Source organism: Gracilinanus agilis, chromosome 6, assembly GCF_016433145.1.
Source record: "Gracilinanus agilis isolate LMUSP501 chromosome 6, AgileGrace, whole genome shotgun sequence".
NCBI classification, from domain to species: domain Eukaryota; kingdom Metazoa; phylum Chordata; class Mammalia; order Didelphimorphia; family Didelphidae; genus Gracilinanus; species Gracilinanus agilis.
In genome coordinates this window covers 98,079,276-98,102,931 of record NC_058135.1, presented here as the reverse complement: position 1 = coordinate 98,102,931, position 23,656 = coordinate 98,079,276, and the positions used below count along the sequence as shown (strand labels likewise).

Genomic DNA, 23,656 nt, shown 5'->3' with positions numbered 1-23,656 from the left:
TCAAATGAGACAAAATTTGCAAAGTCCTTAGCACAGTTCCTGGCACACAGTTGGCACTTAATAAATATTTGGTTCCTTCCTTCCTAAAATGGCATCAGTCCATGTAATAATCTAGATGCAAGGTATGCTTTGTATTCTTTTATTCTGTTAACAGCCAAAGAGGTTAACAATAAAAAAAAAGTCAAATATTGTGTGAAACAAAGATAATAACTACTAGAAAATGTATTTCCTCAACACTGAATCCAGTATCATCATAATGACCAAAACCCATGGTTCCAAAGAATTGAGAAAATGCACCCACTTTTCCTTTTCAATACTGAGACAGGGAACTATGAGTGTGGAATGTCACATGGACTATAGAAGATGGTTGGTTATATGTTGGTTATTTTGCCAAGCATTTTTCCCCTATTTCTTTTTTTTAATTTGTTGTTGCAAAGAATGACTCGGAGTAGGGGAGAGGGGAGGGATATACTTGGAAATGAATGAAATGTAGAAACAAAAGATACCAATAAAAATATTAAAAAAGAGAACAGGTTCTCTCTTGTTGATTTGAATGCACAAACAGATAACAAGTGGGCATAACCCCATCACTTGGTAAAGGTGATATCCTTTGGAAAATGATTCTTTACATATTATACATTCAATGGCACATAAGATCACTAAAGAACTGATTTCACACATGCAGTCTGGAAGGACTACTAGTCAAATATTGTTCTGTTCAGTCATAATTGATCATATAATCACCATCAAACGAACTTCAAACATAAGGAATAACAACTTCTTTTATAGGTTTGGTTGCCATTCATGCAAGTATGATTCAGTAGTTGTTAACAAAATTAAATATAATCTTAAATCAAAACACTATTATTACAGAATATTATTACATATTATATACAGAAGCCCACTTTACATAACAAGTTGTAATCCGCCATCTACAATGAGAACATGTCCTGTAACATAAGGAGTTTCTAGAAGAAAAATAACAGCATGTGCCACGTCACTAGGCTCTCCAAATCTCCCAAGAGGAATATTCTTCATTAACTGTTCTTCTTTCATACCTTTAGTCATATCTGTGTGGATAAATCCTTAAAAGAAAAAAAAAGTTTGGGTTACTTAGTTGAACTGTGTCTTCTAAGAATGAATTCAAACTGTACTCAATGAACATTAATCAGTTCCATATTAGATTAGTTCAGGAAACGCAGAGATTTACAAGATATTTAAGTAGCCAAGTCTATGTCTTTATGACACCAGCAGACTCAGATATGACAAAGATTTGTCAGGCCAGCTTGATGCAATTCTTTCTGGGTCATACAGGAAAAGGTAAATCTTCTGGTTGTATTGCTATTTGTCTCAACATGGAGGGTTAAAAGTTAAAAATGAATTCACAAAACAGTTTGCAAAAAAGCATGTTCTGAACTGAAGTATCAATTAAGACACTAATTATGACCTTAAGCATTACAAAATTTAATCTGAACAAAAATGCATACTATGAAAAAGAAGATTCTGGGAAAATAACAAAGATTAGTCTCACTTTAAATGGATTTTAAATAGTTATTCCACAGATACGTGTTTATACCTAAAAAAAAAAAAAAAAAAGCAAAAAAAGACATGTAAAAGCAGAATGGAACATTAGATATAGGAACAAAATGTTTAGAATCTACACTAAATAGTTCTTACCTGAAATGACAATTTTTTTAAAAAGCAAATCTAATACTTTAGGTTCAAAATGCTAGTATTTCCTGTACTCAGAATGAGAAAAGAATAGTATCCAGAAATACCTTAAGAATACATAATTAGGACTCTTTACACAAACGAAGGTCACAATCGCACTATGCCTTAATAAATGGAATTTCCTGAATTGCTGTGGCTAAAAATTTCACAAGTCATTGGCCAATCTTCAGGTGACTGGCGTCTCTCCACTTAAGTAGGCTGATTATTGAGCTGACAAGTCACAAATGGTCACCGGCCAGGCTGGCACTCCATGCTTTCAAGTATAGTCAGCCCCACCAGAATCTGTCAGGCACAGCCTTTGACCCTGGGGTAAGACTTTGGTGGAAAGTTAGAACAGCAGGAAATAGGTATAAATATAGACTGCGTGGTAAATATAGTGAAGGACTTAAGGGCTTTTACTCATAAAAGAGTGGCTACTTAAAGGGAAAGTTTGAATTTCATAAACTGCCTTGGATTTGGACGCAGTCATCAATCACAATGGATGGACAGGACTGACTAAAAAGTGGACAAGAACTACACTTAGTCCCACACCTGCAAAGACTTGTTATACATTCCTAGATCATTATTTAATTTCTTTTTCATTTGTAAATATCTGCTACTTTCCTAAGGAGTTTTTTTTAGGATTTAATTACATGTTAATATTTTTATAAACATACTGAAAACACTTACATAAATAGTACAACTTAGTTGTATTTGTAGTGGAAGACAGGTATAGCATAAATAAATGAAATTCACAATAATCCACTGATCTTTATTTGGGAAACAAGCCTCCTTTATTGCTAAATCTTTGTCATACATAGTAAAAAAAAAATTAACTTCATTCCCTTTCATTTCTCCCCACAGCAGTAAAATCCAGGCAATTGGTATTTGTGAAAGAATCCACTATGTGCAAAGTGTCAGGTGCCAACCTACTAGATCTATATCCCAAGAAGACCAAAAAGTGGGAGGGAGGGGGGAGAGGAAGGGGAAAGGACTTCTATGTACAAAAATATTCAAAGCATTCTTTTTGTGGTGGCAAAACTTAGAGAGTTAGGTGATGTCATCAATTGGGGAATGACTGAATAAGCTGTCACATATGATTGTAATGGAATACTACTGATGAGCAGGATGGTTTCAGAAAAAACTGGGAAGACATATGAATTGATAAAAAGTAAAGTGAGCAGAACTAGGAGAACATTGTACACATTAACAGCAATACTGTAATAATCACTGTGAAAGACTTAGCTCTTCCAAACAAGACAAATCCAAAGGACCCATGATGAAAAATGCCAGCCACCTCCAAAGAGAGAACTAATAAACTCTGATTGCAGATTGAATTATATTTTTTATACTTTCTTAATTTTTCTTGGGGTTTTTCTGTCTTGTTTTCCTTTGCAACATGGCTAATATGGAAATGTTTTGTATTACTTTACATGCATACTTGATATCAAATTGTCTGCCTTCTCAAAGAGAGAGGAGGCAAGGGAAGAAGAGAGAAAATTTAGAACCCCAATTTTTAAAAATGATTGGTAAATTTTTTACATATAATTGGAAAATTTTTGACAAAATAAATTAAAATGTAAAAAGTACTCTGCAAGGTACATAAGGAAAATATCCATGCCTTCAAGGGGCTTATAGTCTAAAAAGTAGATAATAGAAGGAAAAGTCTCATTATAACTTTCATTCTTAATAGTACTCTATGGGAGAAGTGTCAAATTTATGGCTAGCAAAACTCTGCAGAACACCAGAACCAGAATACAATGTAATTGATAAATGCTAAAGGAAATAAATATAATACACTAGTAACAAAGATAATGTTAATTTGTGGTTTTCTAAATCAATAAGCTGCTGCAAGGATCTCTTTCTACTAGATTTTGACACCACTCTACTCTGGCATTAATGTAAGTGTCATACATCCATACTATTGGCTCAGCAGTGCCTTTTTATATTTGGCAGGAAACTGTTTTCAGATAACACACTAAGGTGTGGGCCCTAGACCAATGATAATAATGCAATATAATGGAATGCCATTCTAGTTGATATGCCTACCAACTCAGATATCAAACAGCTGTTCCTTTTGTCCATTCTCTAGTGGAAATGTCTAGGAAATGTTAAGAAAGAAACAAAATATTCCTTGAAGTTTATCCAAAATAAAAGGGGATAAAATCCTTTCCAGAAACCAAATTTCATTTTTATCCAGATCAAAATTTTGCCATGTCTAAAGTTATTCTAAACATACAGAGAAGACTGGTCTACTGCACCATCTTTTCTCAGGGTGCAACAAACTAATGCAAGGGAGTATTTGCCCCAAACTGTTCTCTTTCAAGTAAGAAACACAAAAATTCTCCACCTTTACAAAGTGGCAGGAAACTAAGGTAACCCCATGGGATTAAAAATGTTGGTATGGGAATGTTGTTTTTTAGAAATCAACTAGTAAAGGAATACTTGCCAAAACAAAGTACAAGATGTCTCCAGTGTTAAATATTCCCCAGCCAGTAAGATTTATCTAGTAAGAAATTTATGATTGTTTTAAAAGTAACCTCAAGTTTAAAAAAACAAAACAAAACATGGGAATTCTTACCAAGTAATTATTGTCTGTGCAGTCAACTCTATGATTCAGAGGATGAGAACACACTTGGTAGATCAGAGATGCCCTTTGCTTTTCTTCCTCCTCCCTAAGTGCTTTCTGGCCACTTTACTGATAATTGCTACTTACATTAGCAAGTAAGCAGGAAATATACAGCTAATATATTCTTTTTAGAGATGTTCATTTCTAATGTAATCCAACTGCTCCAGGTTTCTTGAAACTTCCTATATCAATTAAACAGGTTTCCCAACCTCCCAACATACTCTATCAAATCTTCAACCTAGCTAGTCCCTTAGTGCAGTGATGGCAAACTTTTTAGAGACCTAGTACCCAAACTTCAACCCTCATGCAGCATATGAGCCACCCCTTTACCCCAGACAGGGAAGGGAGGAAGTGCTCCCATTGGGCTGCTGGGCAGAAGGGTGGGTGATGGGAGGAATATCCTCAGGCATAGTGGAGAGGGGAAGGGGAGCAGCCAACTCTGGGACACATTCCATAGGTTTGCCAACATGGCCTAAGTGGAAGAACCTGCAAGTTTTATACTGAACATCTTGGTACTCAGCAATAGCAGCATTATAAAATGTGCAACAGGTATTAGGAAATGGCCTCTAGAGAACCCACCACCATTCTGAGATCATATCAGCTATTCTTGGAGTAGCAGAAAAAAGCAGATAATAGATTTATAATTATAGTTGATTTTTAGTTAATAATAGTTGACATTTACATAAATTTCCCCAAAATATCAGAAAATAATAATATAATTAATTCATAATAACCAATTGTCCATAATCATTCACTTGTTCAAAGTTTAATAAATGGCTTAGGGGAAATTTTTTTTTAGTACACAAAAATCTCCCAGGTTAGAATAATGCAATGAAAGTAGTACCAAGATGATGGCAATGCAGTTACTGAATGAGCTCACTTCATAAAAACTAATGGTCCTGACCCATATATATTACTTACTAAACTGTATAGATTTGGACTGACCCAATAGAACCGTATATAAAAAAATTAGAGAATCCCTCCTCATAAAAAAGACCATAGGCTATAAACAGGAAATGTTAAATATTCTCTAATAATCTAATAATTTTAACAATTAAAGTGCTATCTTGAGTATCAGTTTCACTATATAACCTTCAACCATTAAGGAATCCCAAAGGAAGAATAGTACATGTCCATTCCTTTATATCAATCTAATGAATGGGTAAAAAAATAGCTATCCCATACATCAAATACATTCAATATCAAGTATCTGTAGTGGTGAGGAACAAAATATTTTGACTAAATGACACTATTACACTGAAATATTAACTTCCATTAAAAGTTTAAATGCCAAACTTTTTATATTTTTCTAAGCAATAAAAAGGACTTTAAAAAGTTTTATATTAATCAATACAGAAGAACAATTCAACATTTTAAAAGGAAAGCACTGGTAGGAAAAAGATCTAATAAAAAAATGAAATGTCAAGTACTTGGAAAACTGAAAGTGAACAAAATCAGTAAGACATAAGAAATAAAGGAAATATGAAAGACCTTCTATTTGTCCTAGAAAATGTAGAATATTCTCACACAGTTTAAAAAAATAGAATGGCTAGGAGGAAAAAAAAAAGGCATAAGGTATTTTTCTTACAATTGCCATTTGTGCGTGTGGCTTTAAACTTAACACTGACCTGGGGCAATGACATTCACTCGAATTTTCTTTCTGGCTACCTCTTTAGCAAGAGAACGGGAGAAACCAACTAATCCTCCTTTGCTAGCACTGTAAACACATTGGCCAGAATTTCCTTTTAAACCGACAACACTTCCTGCACAAACAGAAGGAAAATATAAAAAAATAAATAAGGTTTTTGTAATTCAATTAATTTCCTTTATTTAAATTATTTATTTGTTTAGAATATTTTTCCCTCCCCTCTTCACCATCACCACCACCACCACAACCACTCCGGAGCTGACAAGCAATTCCACTGGGTTCTACAGGTATCATCGTTCAAAATCTATTTCCATGTTATTCATATTTTCAGTAGAGCGATCCTTTAACATCAAAACCCTAATCTTAGCCCCATTGAACCATGTGATTGATAATATGTTTTTCTTCTGCATTTCCGTTCCCACAGTTCTTTCTCATAAATTATTCTGGATTGTCCTGGCTCTTTGCATTACTGCTAGCAGAGAAAATGCCTCCTCAGAACTATCTAGCCTCCTTTTGCCTCCTGAGGAACAGTGGCTTAGAAAGGGGGTGGAGGGTGCTACAAATCCCAAAGTTCTTAGACTATCCATTATCATTAATATAACTTGTCTTCCTTTGTCTTATTTCTCTTCTTCTTCTCTGTAGGGTAAGATAGAATTCTGTACACCCCCCACCCCAGTAGGTTAAAATAGAATTCTATACCTCACTGAGTATACTTGTTTTTTCTTCTCTGAGCCAGTTAAGATAAGAGTAAAGTTTAAGCATTGCCTGCCACCACCCTTATCCTCCCCTCTCTATAATGAATTTTTATACTTCTTTATATTATATAATTTACCCCATTCTACCTCTCCCTTCCCTTTTCTCTCAGTGCAACTTTCTCTTTCAGCCTTGATTGAATTTTTTACATATCATTCATATGGATACATATATACATATCATTCTATAGCATCACATTTACATACACATCATTATATATCATCATATACAACATATAATCATAATCAGCTTACTTCTCCACCTTCTTTCTTAATAAATTCCTTCTATCTTCTCTACTATCAAGAATAACTTTTTTTAAACATTTATTAATATTTATTTTTTAGAAAAGTTAACATGGTTACATAATTCATGCTCTTACTTTCCCCTTCACCCCCCTGAGCTCCCCTCACCCATGGCTGATGTGCATTTCCACTGGTTTTAACATGTGTCATTGATCAAGACCTATTTCCAAATTGTTGGTAGTTGCATTGATGTGGTAGTTTCGAGTGTACATCCCCAATCATGTCCACCTCAACCCATGCGTTCAAGCAATTGTTTATCTTCTATGTTTCCTCTCCTGCAGATCTTCCTCTGAATGTGGGTAGCGTTCTTTACCATAAATCCCTCAGAGCTGTCTTGTGTCATTGCATTGCTGCTGGTACAGAAGTCCATTATGTTCTTTTACCGCAGTGTATTGGTCTCTGTGTACAATGTTGTTCTGGCTCTGCTCCTTTCGCTCTGCATCAATTCCTGGAGGTCTTTCCAGTTCACATGGAATTCCTCCAGTTCATCATTCCTTTAAGCACAATAGTATTCCATCACCAGCATATACCACAATTTGTTCAGCCATTCCCCAATTGAAGGACATACCCTCATTTTCCAGTTTTTTGCCACCACAAAAAGTGCAGCTATAAATATTTCCGTACAAGTCTGTTTATCTATGATCTCTTTGGGGTACAAACCCAACAATGGTATAGCTGGGTCAAAGGGCAGGCATTCTTTTATAGCCCTTTGAGCATAGTTCCAAATTGCCAGCCAGAATGGTTGGATCAATTTACAACTCCAACAGCAATGCATTAATGTCCCAGTTTTGCCACATCCTCTCCAGCATTCATTACTCTCCTCTTCTTTCATTTTAGCCAATCTGCTAGGTGTGAGGTGATACCTCAGAATTGTTTTGTTTTGCATTTCTCTAATTATTAGAGATTTAGAACACTTTCTCATGTGCTTATTGATACTTTTGATTTCTTTATCTGAAAATTGCCTATTCATGTCTCTTGGCCATTTATCAATTGGGGAATGGCTTGATTTTTTTATACAATTGGTTTAACTCCTTGTATATTTGAGTAATTAGACCCGTCAGAGTTTTTTGTTAGAAGGATTTTTTGCCCAATTTGTTGTTTCCCTTCTGATTTTGGCTACATTGTTTTTGTTTGTACAAAAGCACCAAAAACTAAAAAGTTTGATATAATCAAAATCATTTATTTTACATTTTGAAATTTTCTCTAACTCTTGCTTGGTTTTAAAATCTTTCTTTCCCAGAGATCTGACAAGTAAACTATTCTATGTTCACTTAATTTATTTATAGTTTCCCTCTTTATATTCAAGTCATTGTTGATCTAAACCTATTTTCTCCCATATTGTTTTCCAAATTTCCCAGCAGTTTTTGTCAAATAGTGGATTTCCCTTCACATTTTTTTTCATTATTTCCCTTGATATTCTTGATCTTTTGTTATTCCAGATGAACTTTGTTATAGTTTTTCCTAATTCAGTAAAAAAGTTTTTTGGTAGTTTGATAGGTATGGCACTAAATAGGTAAATTAATTTGGGTAGAATGGTCATTTTTATTATATTAGCTTGTCCTACCCATGAGCAATCAATATTTTTCCAAATGTTTAGATCTAGTTTTAATTGTTTGGAAAGTGTTTTGTAGTTGTTTTCATATAATTCCTGTGTTTGTTTTGGTATATAGATTCCTAAGTATTTTATATTGTTCAGGGTGATTTTAAATGGTGCTTCTCTTTCTACCTCTTGCTGCTGTGATGTGTTGGAAATATATAGAAATGCTGATGATTTATGTGCATTTATTTTGTATCCTGCAACTTTGCTAAAGTTGTTGATTATTTCTACAAGCTTCTTAGTTGATTCTTTAGGATTTTTTTAAGTAGACCATCATATCATCTGCAAAGAGTGACAGCTTAGTCTCCTCATTGCCTATTTTGATACCTTCAATTTCTTTTTCTTCTCTAATTGCTACTGCTAGTGTTTCTAGTACAATGTTAAATAATAGAGGAGATAATGGGCATCCTTGTTTCACTCCTGATCTTATTGGAAAGGCTTCTAATTTACCCCATTGCATATGATGCTTGTTGATGGTTTTAGGTATATTCAAGAATAACTTTTGAGAATTACAAGAATCCTCTTTCCATGTATACATATAAATATTTTTACCTTAATGAGTCCCTTAAATTTTCTCTTTCTTATTTACCTTTTGGGGCTTCTCTTGTACCTCATGTTTGGACTTCAAATGTTTTGTTTAGGTCTGGCTAATTTCTCAGGAATGCTTAGAAATCTTCAATATTATTGAATGTCCATTTTTCCTTCTGAAAGAATATATTCAGTTTTGCTGGATAGGTGACTCTGAGTTGTGTTATACTGAATCTCTGGGAGCCAGGAGTCCACACTGTTGATTGACAGGTGGATCTGTTGGAAAATGGAATGTTCCCAGAGGGCCGTGAGGTCAGGGGAGAGAGCAGTTGGCCCAGGGGGATATAAAACACCCTGGCAGCCCTGGCTAGAGGTTCCTTTCCTTCCCTGAGACCTGAGATTGGTGGATCCTGGTCTTTGGGAATTGAGACTTGTTGGGCTCAACCTTGCAAGATCCTCCTGTTTGTTCCTGATAATATCATCAACCTGTACCCAGACAATCATCTTCTAATTCTACTGCCCCTAGATATTAGGAAATCAATCATCTTAGTTATCTAGGTTTTCCTGGGCCCGGGAGGGATCCAGGAAGTGGGCAGGAGAAGAAGAAGAGGGTGGAAAGGGGTGGATATCCCAAAGACTGGTTAGGCATATCATCTAGCAAAGGAGAAGCTGAAACATCAAGCAGCAGTTTGCCTACTCTGTTTGGCTGTGGCCAGGCTGGACCAGAGAGGAACTAACCACCCTGATTCGTTACTTGCCTACAGTTCTAAGGGATTATCATTACCAAATTTAGTTAGGGTTTCCCAATACTTCTATCCAATCCCAATACCCTATCTTTGTTAAATACAGTCAAAGCCTTTAGAAGTACCTTCCTGAAGTGGTTATTCATAGCGTCTTTGGGAAGGGAGATACGCAGTCAGAGACAATTCGTTACCAAGCTAATAGAGCCCATTTACACTATCAATCAACCCCAGGTGGGATCTAAAGGGATAGCATCCATTGACCTGAAGGATCCTGCCTGGGCACTGTAATAAAAGAGGGAGGTGTCATATCATCTAGCTAGGGCAAGGCTCAGTTGATCTTGCCCTAGCCACCTAGCTGAGCTATCACTGTTGTCACACATTTACCAGTGGTAGTATCCAGTTTAGGTCACCTCTCCATCTACATACAACAATATCTAGTCTTTATTTTATAACAGTTGTAAATCCAAATCTTTTGTCTTCCTGAATATCATATCCCATGCTTTCATCCTTTAATGTAGAAGCCACAAGGTCCTGGGTGATCCTGATTGTCGCTCCATATTTGAATGGTTTCTTTCTGGCTGATTAAAGAATTTTCTCCTTAGGTTGGTGGCTCTTGAATTTAGCTATTACATTCCACAAAGTTGTCATTTGAGGACTTCTTTCTGGAAGTGATCTATAAATTCTTTCAATTTCAATTTTATTTTCTTGTTTGAGGATCTCTGGGTAGTTATCTTTGATAATTTTTTGTTATATGATGTCCCAGGTTTTTTCTTGATCATGGCTTTCAGGTAGTCCAATAATTCTCAAATTGTCTCTCCTAGATCTATTTTCTAGGTCAGAGGCATTTCATATTTTCATGTTTTATGGATCACTCTGGTGGGAAAATATGTCAGCTGGTGGCCAATCTTTTGGACATAGTCTTTCACAAGGCTCATACTCAATGCTTTTTTCTAGCTTGATATTAGGTTTCTCATGAAATCATTAAGTTTCTAGATGGTCAATTCTAATTTTTAAGGCCTGATTTTCCTCTGTCCATTTTTGATTCTCCTTTTTCAAATGGCCCATTTCTTCTTGCATCACTTTGATTTCTCCTTGTATCACTTTCCTTTCTTCTTGCATCACTTTTGTTTCTCTTCTCCATTTTTCCTCTGCCTCTCTTAATTTTTTTTCAAGTCTTTTCTGAGTTCTTCAAGAATCTGTGTCCAATCCATATTTTTCTTCTGGACTTTGCAGGTTTCCTTTGTTTTCACTGTCCCCTTCTGTGTCTGCACCTTGTTCTTTGTCTCCATAGAAATTCTTTAGAGTTAGGTGCCTTTTTTGTTGTTTGCTCATTTTTCCTATCTAATTATGGGTACGCTTTGTTTTCTGGGAAGTTGGGGTACCCTCTTAAACTTCAGTCCTTGTTTGATATTATTCTTAGCATATTTTCTGGGTCTGAGGGCTGAGAGCTCTGAGAGTCCCCTCCCCCTGCTGATTCAATTGACCCTTAAGATGCTGATGGCTTAAGGACTTGCCTCAGGGTGAAAGCTTTTTTTTTTTAAACCCTTGTACTTCGGTGTATTGTCTCATAGGTGGAAGATTGGTAAGGGTGGGCAATGGGGGTCAAGTGACTTGCCCAGGGTCACACAGCTGGGAAGTGGCTGAGGCCGGGTTTGAACCTAGGACCTCCTGTCTCTAGGCCTGACTCTCACTCCACTGAGCTACCCAGCTGGCCCCTGGATGAAAGCTTTTGATCTCACTTTGACCTTGATCAGATCAGGGGCTGATCAAATTCTAGCCTCAAGCTAAGGCTCAAGATTTTGGTCTTGCCATTTACTTGATACAATCAGGCACACCCTTGATTGTCCTGTGTTGGAGCTCTGCCCACAGCTTTAGACAGAAAGATCAGTACTTAGTACTATCAGCCACCAAACTGGGTACTATGTCCTTATCCAAAATCCAGACTGGAAATCCTGGCTTTCCTCTGGGCCCACAGGGATCAGCCTACTTCAGCCCAAAATGCCCTGGGCTGGGGCACTGGACATCTTCACAGGTTTGAAATTTCAAGGGGTGTGAATTGGCTTGTGCCACTATTTTCCCAGGCAGGCTCTCAGGATCTAAATGTTGCCTTGGGCTTACGTTCTGAACCTGGGATAGCAGGGGGTGGGGTGGGGAGGGGCATGACTTGTTCTTGGCTTGCTCTTCCCTCCTTGAATACAGCCTCTTGCTAGCTCTGCTCTCTTCTCACCCCAGTACCCCAGATGATCCTCTGCCTACCTTTTGGGAGGAAGTATGTAAGAGAGGGAGGGAGGAATGAGAGGGAGGAAAGATTTATTAAATAGCTATGTGCCAGGCACTATGCTAAGCACTTTACAAATTCCTCATTTGCTATTTCCAATAACTCTTGAGAGATAGGTGCTATTATCATCTACGTTTTACAGCTGAGAAAACTGAGGCAAACAGAAGTGACTTAGCCAGAGTCACTGAGCAAGTAAGTTCTGAGGTCACATTTGAACTCAGGTCTCCCTGACCATTCACCAGTGCTCTCTATCCCCTGCTGCCTTAATTATAACATTTAATTTTCTAATTAAAATGTTTTTCATTATAAAATCAAAGTTTTAAAACATGTAGAATTCTAGGTGTGGAAAATGGCTTATATAAAAATAAAATCTTAGTTTGAACTGCAGTTAATATGAATTAATAAAGTTTTTGTTTGGGTTATTTTTGGTCAAGTCTGTGATTTCATTAATATATGAAACTCCTGGTAGGGAAATTCCCTCTAAAAATGCAGATCAGCAACTCTTCTGCAACTTGTAGTCTTAAGGAGTAGCCTATGGTCAGTAAGAGATTAGATGACTATAGAGGGTCATACATTCAGGAAGTGTCACAGGTGGGAAATCTGAATTATAGATTTGTTTTTAAGAAATACAGTTTATTTTAAGAAGCAGCAATTACTTCCAAAGATCTATTATAACTGGTACTATCTATCAGGGTCTCCAAGTGATCTGATTTAATAGATATAAAGGACTTCTTTCTTTCTTTTTCTTCTTCACATTTATTAGAGCTTTACTGACAGCAGCTAGAGGATAGAAACACATATAGTCACCCCTCCCCTTGATGCTCAGTCGAGAGGGTGAGGCATTTCCTTCCCCCAAAAGAAGGGCAGGGGGATAAAAGAAGGGCAGGAGGAAGGGGACTGCTCTGGGCTAGGCTAAATGAGTGAATGGGTGGAAGCTCAGAATGAAGCCATGTGCCTGCAGACCTTGGGCTCATTCCTCTTCCTTGAAGCCTGAAATCTATCCCCACCTTAGGGAAGAGGCATGGTCTGAAGGCAGAATGCATGCAGAAAGATAAAGGGAGAGGGGGCTGTCTCTCTGGAGTTGGATGAGATATGCTGGGGACACAGACAGGGTCACCACAGTATCAGTGATCATTTGAACATAAACGTGCACATTTATATGCAAGGGAAGGGATTTATTTCAACTAGATATGTACACAAATATTTATAAAGCACAGATAGAAAATACATTTTTCTATCTGAATACACTGATCATAGAAAATGGTCCAGGGACCAAGGGAAAAGGCAACCTAACTTTTATTAGTTATTTGATATTTCATTTATAAACACCATTAAGTCTTAGAGGAAAGAAAAAGAAAACAATTTTAAAAAATATATAAAACATCCCAAGCACCAAAAGTTAATGACTAGAAAATTTTTTAATTCTATTCAATAAAAACAATAAATGATATTATTTCATTTCTGGACTATAAGAAGTTCCTTGAGGGAACACATTCTATTAATAATAATAATCTTTGTATTCCCCAGTGCCTATGACCAACCAGGTGTTCCAAAAATATTTCTCAAGTGTTTTTGATTTGGTGAATACCTAGTTAGTGAGCAGAAACAGAGTAGAGAGGGATCACAGGATCATAGATTTGAGCAGCACTAAGACTTCTTGGACATGCTTTTTGAGAAAAGCCCCTCTGTATATTCATAGCTGTCAAAGGAACTGCATTTCAAAGCCCATATACTGCTGGATTTGAAGAATTAATTTGGGTTAATTAAATTCTTGCATGACCCTTGCCCCGTGGCTTAAAAGTTTTTCACTACCATTATAGTGTTAAAAAAAAAAAGGTGCTCTCTGAATAATACTGCCTTTTATTTGCATTTTTAAATTGTTTAAAATGATGTAGACATCCTATTTTGCTTATTAAACCCTTATTTTCATAAAGAGTACAAAGATAAGCTTTAGGCTTGACTCTATAGAAACTTACTTCAAAGCAAAGGGTTGATAATTCAAGCTTTCTTGGGCTGCATAGTGTTTCAAAATGACTAAACCCACCTATGTTAACAATAGAGCCTCCTTGTTGTTGAATCATATTCCTCAAAGCTGCTTTACATGTCAGCATGGATCCCAGGAGGTTAGTGTGAAGCTGGGACACCATGTCTTCAGTTTTTGTTCTTAGTAACAAGCCATCCCTACAAAGGAAGGAATAAAGAACATGAGACAAAGATTTTCTGCAGATTACAATTCCCTCAGGGCTTAAAACTGAACTTTTAAAAAAGAGTTCCCAATGCCGTTCATCTCAACAGTATGGGTAGACCCTGACTGTACATTATCTGTGTAATGTGGGGAAAGGGGAAAGAAGAAACAAGCATTTATTAAGCTCCTACTATCACTATTATTAAATATTTAATATTACATTTGATCCTCACAACTCTGGAAGGTGCTATTAAGAACCTCATTTCACATATTAGGAAACTGAGGCAAACAGAAGTTAAGTGCCCTGCTCAGTGCCAGACAACTTGTAAATGTCTGAGGCTGGATTCAGACTCTGGTCTCCTAACTGCAGGTCCAGTCTGGGCTACTTGTCTGCCTCTGCTACTGGCTGGGAATTGTTATATTCACTGACATATCGCGCAGGGAATGATTCATGTACAAAACGTTTCTCTCATGGAAGTGGAAGCATACATGCCAAACAACCTAATTATTCTATCCACTACACTGAAGCTTTCCTCAATTCAGTATGGTAAACTAAACATTTCTGAAGCAGCTACTGTGTGCCAGGCACCATGCTAAATGCTAGGGAAACAAAGAAGAAGCCGAGTCCCTTCTCTCCAGGAGCTAACGGGGCTGACAGTACCCAAAAGGAAAGTAAAAGGGCAGGAAGGGTGTGAGGGCCTTCAACAGGAGACATAATGAAGACGATGGGAGAGTCCAAGTCCAGCAGAGCCTCTGCTGGCAGATGAAGAGACGGCCGGCATGCTGAGCCCTCTCACAAGGGAAGCTCTGGGGGCAGTTACAGAAGCAACTGAAGGGCCTGATAAGGCAAGAGGGGTGCAGCTGGAGCCATGTCCACGATGATGAGCTTCTTGGGGATGCGTTGATCCGAGGACGAGTTTACTCTGAGCAGGGCGTGATAAAGGTGAGGCAGGGGAAACCGAGCAGAGTGGCTACTGACGGATGTTCAACACAAATAATCAGCGTTTCACTAGGTCATTGTTCAGAGGTTTGAATTAGATATAATAATATTAATTCAAAATTAAACTTAAGTTAAGATACAAACAACACATAATAAGCCTGTTACATTCTGCAAAAAATTGAAAACGTACCTGTTTATGCCAGCCGCATTTACCAAAAAGTTAACAGGGCCTAAATTTGTCTCCATCTCTTCAAATGCCTTTTGAACATCTTCCTCTTTAGCAACGTCACATTGAAGTGCCAAATGATTTTCTATACAAATATAAAGTGTCAGTATGAAGATAATCTTTTGTATTTTTGAAGAATTTCTACTTTTTAAAAGGAGAACTCTTAAAGGTACCAGCATCCAGGATCTCTGCTTCATTATAAAGCATGTTTTTTAAAAATACATAACTTTTGGTAAGCTAAGAGATTGTCAAGGTTAATCTTATAATAGCTATAAATATACATAATATAAATATTTAATTACATCATGTTAATATAAATATGTATCTTATTGCATTATGACTATATTTAATAATATATAATGTACCTATAATAGAAATGTAATATCTTAACTAATTGGATATCTTGGTCTCATCTTACTTAATTCAACTTATAAAAATTATTACTACTTCTATATTTCTTATGCTAGATTTTTCCAGGTTTATGTCCAGCTCTAAGTGACTACTAAAAGTACTCTTTTAGATCCTGGAGGATCTTTGGAGATAAGTGAAACATTTGCTCTGCCTCATAAAGTATATCTTACTGTTGGTAATAAATCTTGGTGAGAATTTGAGTAATTAAGTCACTCAAAAAATGCCAACCTATTTTAAAATTCCCTTTTATATGCTAAAAATGGGGTTTAAGGGCAACAGGAATGACTCAACATATCAAAACGCAGCAGTTTTTAGGGAATTTCCCTTGCTCAGTTAAAGAACTTGGGAAGCCCTGTTTTGCTCTGGCTAAGTAGCCCAGGATCCCCTGCACCTCAGTCCTATGTCACCTACTGCCTATTGGACATTTAAGCTATTTTTCTGAGACAAATCTTAAACTATCCAAAACAGAACCCAAACCACTCCCTAAATCTGTCTCTCTCCCAAACCTCCCTCTTCCTCTTTCTTTTCTCACAGATTTGTAGTGTCAGTATTACCCTCAACTCCTCATTTTCCCCCATGCCTAATATTCAGTCAACTTCAAATCTTGCTACATCTACCTCCACAACATCTTTCACATCCAGTATCTTCCTCTTCATTCACAAGACCAATACCTCACTTCAGGCCCCTACCTCCTTCCCCTGGATTACTACAACAGCCTAATTCGTCTCCATCTCTCTGCCTCAAGTCTCTCCCTGCTCTGGTATATCCTCCACACCTTGGTCAAGCTGATTTACCTTAAGCCCAGAAGATCTGGTCAAGTAACTCCCATTCTACCCCTAACAGATTATCTCTAGGACCAATACATTCCTGTTTGGTTTCTAAAACTCTTCATAATCTGGCCCCATCTAATCTTTCCATTTGTTATGCATTACTTTCTGGCACTAAAATCCAGTTGGATTGGCCTTCTCTCTGTTCTTCACATATGAAACTTCTGTCTGGGTACTGGCCACCCACCACACCTTGAATGCACTTCTTCCTTACCTATTTACCCCCTTCTCCCTGAAGCTTTTTCTGATCCCCTCAAATTGCGCTAATTACCTTATACTTATTTTGTATATACTTATATATGTCCTTGTTGTCTTTCCATTAGAATGTAAGGTACTTGAAAAGGAATTGTTTCCTTCTTGTCTTTGTGTCCCCAGCACTTATAAGACAAAACATAGTGGTCAATAAATTGATAAAGTAAACAGATGTAAGTTGAACTAATTGAACTATCTATAGGCCATGTAAGCTTTTGGGTGCTTATTTTAAAGCAAAAAGGGGAATCTCTCAAAGTTTCCTGTTCCAAAAATATCATTTCACTGAATAAATGCTGTTTTATGATTGAGAAAAATATGACAAAAAGTTACAAATTCAGTAATACTTTCAAATGAGTTTATATTTTATTCATTAATTCATTACAATAGCATCTACATATTTGAATTGTGAACATATATGTTCAAGAAACAGTATTAAATCTTACAGAAGATCTATTTATTTACTTATTTTCTGAACCCTCACTTTCTATCTTAGTAACAACTACAAGACAGAGAAGTGCAAGGGCTAAGCAAATGAACTTGCCCAGGGTCACACAGTTAGGAAATGTCTGAGACCATATTTGAACACAATTCCTCCCAAATCCAGGCCTGGTGCTCTATCCCCTGTGTGACCTAGTGGTCCTTGCTTAAATATTTATTATGCTGAGTCACAGTGAATATTTTGTTGAAACTAAATAAAAGTCAATATGACAATGCCAAACCTTTCCCTTATAGCTGTGGCTCTGAGGTATTAAGTAATTTGCTCCAAGTGAGTGGCAAAGTGGAGACTAAAGCGCAAGAGTCCCTGTCCTTCCAGTACCATTCATCATTCTCTAACCTGCTTCTTGTGCCCTCCTCCCTCCTGACACCATCTTCTCCCAAGTCCTCTTCCTTTACCATCCCTCTAACCATATCCACATCTTCACCAAACTTGCTAGCAAATGTACTCTTTGGAGAAGCTATCCTCTCACTTAGAGGTTAGAGTAACCAAAACTAATTCCCACTGGCCCATTAACTGAACTGTTCTTGGATCAATATCTGAACTCAAGGTACCTGCATTTGAATTGGGAGCTCTGAATACTCAACCCAAGACCTACCACAGCTTTTTGCTTTTTCTTCTTTGTACTCCATTTCTCTCTGCCTCTTTCTTGGTCAGTCATCTGTCTATGCCTTTTGCTCTCATTTTTTTCTTCATTGGACTTTCAATTGTCTTCTGAGTCTCTCTGTGTCTATTTAGCCTGGAGGAGAAAAGACTCAAGGTGGACATGAGAGCTGTCTTTAAGAATCTGAAGGGCTTGTCATGGGGGAGAGGGGGAACGACTGGACTTGTTTGGCCTGGCCCCGACAGGCAGAACCAGCTGTAATAATGATCATAATCATAACTGACATTTATAAAGAGCTTTAAGGCTTACATACATTACCTCACTAAGCAATATGCTGAAGTTGTTGAGAGACAGATTTGGGTTAGAAATAAAGAACTCTTTTAGGCTTACAGGGGTTATTGTGGAGGAGGTCTCTCTGTGTTCTGGTATGGGATAAACTGGCTTACCTCTCAGATCCTTTCCAATTAGATTTTCTAGCTCTAACCTACTCTTCCTCCCTACTTTGTCTCTTCAAATGGCCACGCTGGCCAATAAATACTTTAATACATCAAAAGCTTATTTTGTGCAAGACACTACATCAACATGACAAATACCAAAAGGTCAATCTAAAACTCATCTTATATTATCTTCTAGGTCCCACCAAATTGGATTCCTCAGTGTCTTGAACAAAGGAAACAAGCATTTATTAAGAGTCTACCATGTGTTGGGCATCATGCAAAAAGTTTTACAAATATTTGATCAATACAACCTACCTAAGAGGTAGTTGTTATTGTCATCCCCATTTTACATGGTGGGGGGAAAGACTAAGGCAAAGGTTAAGTGACTTGTCCAGGATCACACAGCTAGCAAGTGTATGAGGCCAGATTTGACACGTCTTCTGACTCTAAGCCCTGTTTTCTAGCCAATGTGCCAAGATGCTGCTTCATTATGTGAACCTGAAAACAATTGATACTATCCTCTCATGAACTGGTCTCACAAATTTCTATACCTAGAATAGAGGGCTTCCCTTTCCCCTTACACCTGTTAGATTTCTCCCCATTCTTTAAAGCCTGATTCATTGTCCTCATATATAAACCACCTTCCACATGAAGCCTCCCTTGATTTCCCTCTTAAAACTCATAGAGCATACTCTTTTCCATTTCTATAATATAATTAACATGCATTAATGTGTAACCTAAGTATCTGTGTGCCAATTTTGTTCCCCTTTTAACTGTGTCTAAATTATAGTATAATGGAAAGAGCTCTAGATTTAAATTCTAAAACCTGGGTAAAAGTCTTGATTCTGGTTTTTATTAACTGTGATTTCTTTATGGGCCTCAATTTATACATCTGTACTATCATCTCTTGAGTAAAGCACATGAGGTACAAAATGATTCCACAATTAAATTCTGAACCTCCCTCACAATAAATATTCTGTAAATACTTAACACAATCATAGTGTATGAAGTAATTATTTAGGGAGCTGGGATCCTGAACAGCTTGATGAGAGACCTTAGGAATTGACTCCTGGGTTCCCTGTCTGGGAGGGCCTCCCAAGTGACAACATGGTAAAGCCAGTACAAAGTAGCCATGGAAGTGTAGCCGTCAGGGTTTTTAAACAAGTTTGGGAAGCCCAGTCCCTCTCTCCATTTTTGTATAGGTGTCATGGCTTCCAGACCTATCTCATCAGGTGATCTCTGGCAAGCAGCAGTCACAGCTAGCCAGCAAAATGAAGAATCAGATCTAGAAAGGTTGAGATCTCTCTTTCTACATCTTATCAATTTTTTTCTCTTTACTAATTTACTAATAAATATTTATAAATCTGAGCATATAGCCTCCAGATCAATTTTACTTACATAATAATATAATTTTAGTATATATTTATAATAAATATTTATTTATAAACAAAAGGGTCCTTACAGGTTATATTCCACCAGATAAAGGAATGTCACATGAGAAGTTAGTAGCAGTTAAGTTATAAACACGGTTCTTGCTTTCATATCTAATACTATTACACTGTCTTGATTAATAATAACATTTAATATTTAAATAGCAGCTAATATGTGCCAGGCCCTATATGCTATGTACTTTCAAAGAGTATTTTCTGACCCTCACAATAACCCTGTAGATAGACGTTGGTATTGTCTGCATTTACAGTTGAAGAAACTGAGGCAGAGATTAAGCAATTTACCCAGGCTCACCCACTCAGCACTCTACCTAGACACCCCTACCTTGGACACCAACACCAACTCTAAAGAACTGATGAACTACACTCCCTAAATACACCATTCTCACTCTTTAAATTATTGTATTGATTCTACAGGAAAGATTCCCCAATAGTGATGAATATAAGCTTCCTGAGAGCAAAAGCTGGATTGTTTTTTATTATTTTTGTATCCTCAACTCCAAGCACACTGCTTTCAATTCAATAAGGATTTATCAAATGTATGTGCTCGGCCTCTGACAGGTTCCAATGAGAAAAATGAAAGCAATCCTTGCCCTCAAAGGAGCTCAGGATCCTGGCCAAGCTGCTTTTGGTGGTATTTGAGCTGAACCCTGAAAGAGGGCAAGGTCTAAAGGGATAAGGAATAAAAATATTCTGGGCAGAGAATGTGTATGAGTGGAGGCTAGAGACGGCATATGGCTGTATCACTTGCGTGGAAGGAGGAGCAAGGCAAAGCCCCTCTTGAAAGGTTTTAGAGATTTTTTCCCACGCACACACCCCTTCCCCTTCTCTTTTTGTATATTTCCCACTTGGGAATGTAAACTCTTTGTGGGCAAAAATTGTCTTTCTTTCTACATCCCCAGCCCTCTGCACAGTGCACACAGTAGGCACTTGATATTTATTGGTTTGAACACTATAAAGCCTTCGTGGACAAGATTTAAATTGGATATTGAGGGGTCAGAGTGTAAAGAGTGATGAGGCCAGGGCTTTGTGGCTCAATAGTACTAGAGTGGAATGAGCTCCAGCCCAAAAGGATGAATCTAAGGAGGAGGGCGTTCAAGAGGGCGGAGCCTTCCTGGGAAAAGGGTTTGCTTACGGAAGGGGGTGGGAGCATCTGGCACATAGTAGGCGCTTAATTAACTGCCGTGTCCTGGGCGGGAAGGCGAGTCAGATCGAGGTCAGGAGTCGGGGGTCAGGAGTCAGGAGATGTTCGAGGCCTGCCTACAGCATGTCCTCGCCCTCCCGGCTCTCGGACGTGTGGCCCACGTGGACGCGGCCCCTGCCGTACGTACCCCCGAGGTCACTAGCCACGGCTTTCGCGGCTTCCAGGTTCCTGCCAGCGATCGCCAGCCGGTAGCCCTTCTGGGCCATTAACTGGGCCACGGCCTTCCCGATACCCCGGGAGCCGCCGAATACGGCTCCGACCTTCTCCATGGCGGGCTGAGCTGACCGTAGGAGGTAGGGCTCTGGAGCGGGGGCGACTCCAGGAGGAACAGGAGCGAATGAAAAGTCAAGAACGAGATTAGGGCTCCGCCCCATCCTCGCCCTTTCGTCTGCGTGATGACGTCACCGAGACCCTCGGGCTTCCTCAGGCTCTGGGGAGTAAGACTTGGCTAAATACCTCCTGGGGGACTCGGGTTCTAGTAAGAAAAACCTTTCTAAGGTGGGGGAAGAAGCGGCGTGGCTAGGGGGAAAAGACACCGCGTTGTATGCCGGGACGTGTAGTCAAGCCACAGAGCAAGAGCGTTGCATGGTGGGATACGTAGTCTTCTATCTAGAGCGGGGCGGGACGGGATGGGTTGCAGTTCCTGGGGACCCACTCTGTAGGTCGCTGGGGCACAGTTTGGCAAGAGTGACCGGTAGCAGCACCCACATTTGTCGGGTTGCCTCTGTTTCCTTCAGGTTTAGTGAGTGGGTCAGAGGCCAGGAAGATAAATGGAGGGTAACCTGATCCATTGTTGGCCCTCCCAGGAGATGGTCATTCAGACGGGAAGCCAATGTGGGCGCTTTTGAAATAATAATTGTAGAACACCGGATACAATGCCTGGCACACTGTAAGCGAAGATAGGGAGCATGAGGTATTCACGATTACAGTCATAGCTACTATTATCCATATTGCGCGGAGGGTTTGACCTTTACCTCAGGGACTCTGAGGCTCGCCTTTCAGATAAAAAGTTTTCACTTCTTTAAACTACTAGGTGGTAGTGAGGAAAGTGCTTTGTAAAACAGCAAAGGACATTATGAATGTGAATTATTATTTGTTCATTTTAACAATCTATCATCAACAATCCAGAGGCTGTCAGTAATACTGAAAAACCTGTTCTAGGATTAGAATAAATGCCCAGAAATAGAGAGGCCAGGGGAAAGAATGCTGGGCTTTTAGCCAGCAGACATAGGTTTTCAAAGCCTGCATCTGACATTTAATGACTTTAATTTTAACTCAGTCACTAATATGTAGTATATGTGAATATTAAATATACATATATGTATGTAATATTGCATTATATATCATATGTTATGTAGCATGTATATAATACAGACTTGCATACATATAAGTATATTGAAGATATGCATTATACAAGCCTATTATATGTAAGATCTCTCTGTCTTTCAGTTCATAGACACTGTAGGTGAAGAACCGCCTTAAAGAATTATGGAAATATTTATAATTGCTCTTGTTTTATTTTTTTTTTAGAAGGTCTAATTCCTGCTCCCAAGAAGTTTAGAATAAGATTAGGAACATATTCTGACAATTGTTCAAGAGAGTATACAGGTTAGATAGCAAAATGGTGATTATACAATATATATTAACATCAGTAAGGTAGCATTTTCTATTAAATAAGTTAAGAGCCCAGATCCATCAGTCTTTAGGCAAGCAAAATTTCTTAGAAATCTTGAATGAGAAAGTTGGAGAGGTGGGAAAAGATAGAGTCAAGAGTGAGGTGACCTGATGGTATAATGGGCAGAAATCCTGATCTGAAATCCAAAGTGAAACTGGCCTTAGAGTCAAGAAAACCTGAATTCAAAATCTTCAAATACTAGCTGTGTGACTGTCTACTGCCACTTTCCTTGTCTGTATAAGGAGAATAATTAAGCACTTTCCTGGATTGTGTTTTTCAGTAAGGATCAAATGAGATAAACATGTGGAAAGCACTGCAGAGGATGTAAGTGCTGCTATTACCATCTAAAGAATTCACATTTTGTAGGAGGATGAACCACCAGGTGATGTAGACCTAACCAATACCATGTGTGTTTCAAACTCCTAAGCTTGGGAAATTCACAAGCATTGTTTTTCAGAACTGGAAATCTGAGCATCTAAGGATATTAGAACAGAATTTCAAAGATAAATACATTCTTTGAACCTTGTAATTCCCAAGGGATAGTATTAAAAATCACTGATGTGATTCTTTTTTCCCCTTATTTTTTGTCATTCGTAGCTATAGTGGATGTTTGAGATAACTGTTATCCTATTTATTCTGGAAGAGATGCCCACACGGACTGATGACCTTTTGTACCTAGCTCTGGAGTACCCTTCAAAGGCTCAGACTATCTGGCCTGCTTCTACCAGTTAGCTAGCAGTAACAATCATGCATCCCACTTATG

The 23,656-nt window shown here is 38.0% G+C and overlaps 1 protein-coding gene across 3 annotated transcripts; it reads right to left on the bottom strand.

Annotated features, from left to right (window-relative positions):
- Positions 1 to 517: 517 nt before the first annotated feature.
- Positions 518 to 21,487, bottom strand: CBR4 (carbonyl reductase 4). Of its 3 annotated transcripts, none has more exons than XM_044680199.1 (6): positions 21,346 to 21,429; positions 18,124 to 18,264; positions 15,504 to 15,624; positions 14,233 to 14,369; positions 5,968 to 6,102; positions 518 to 1,085 (listed from the first exon to the last, which is right to left on the bottom strand). In XM_044680199.1, exons 2-6 carry the CDS (start codon positions 18,155 to 18,157, stop codon positions 907 to 909), a joined length of 606 nt encoding a protein of 201 aa, XP_044536134.1. In that variant the 5' UTR covers positions 18,158 to 18,264; positions 21,346 to 21,429; the 3' UTR covers positions 518 to 906. The 3 variants fall into 3 exon arrangements, with proteins under 3 accessions (XP_044536134.1, XP_044536135.1, XP_044536133.1); XM_044680200.1 differs by lacking the exon at positions 21,346 to 21,429 and adding an exon at positions 21,150 to 21,284; XM_044680198.1 differs by lacking the exon at positions 18,124 to 18,264 and having other exon boundaries at positions 21,346 to 21,487.
- Between the last annotated feature and the right edge of the window lie 2,169 nt (positions 21,488 to 23,656).

Excerpts from the sequence above, each read along its gene's own strand:
- CBR4 (XM_044680198.1), bottom strand. The coding sequence starts at position 21,487 with ATGGAGAAGGTCGGAGCCGTATTCGGCGGCTCCCGGGGTATCGGGAAG. Across the intron at positions 15,625-21,345 it reads CGTGGCTAGTGACCTCGGGG|AAAATCATTTGGCACTTCAA; the intron begins GTACGTACGGCA and ends ATATTTGTATAG. Across the intron at positions 1,086-5,967 it reads AGTGAATGTCATTGCCCCAG|GATTTATCCACACAGATATG; the intron begins GTCAGTGTTAAG and ends TTTTCTTTTAAG.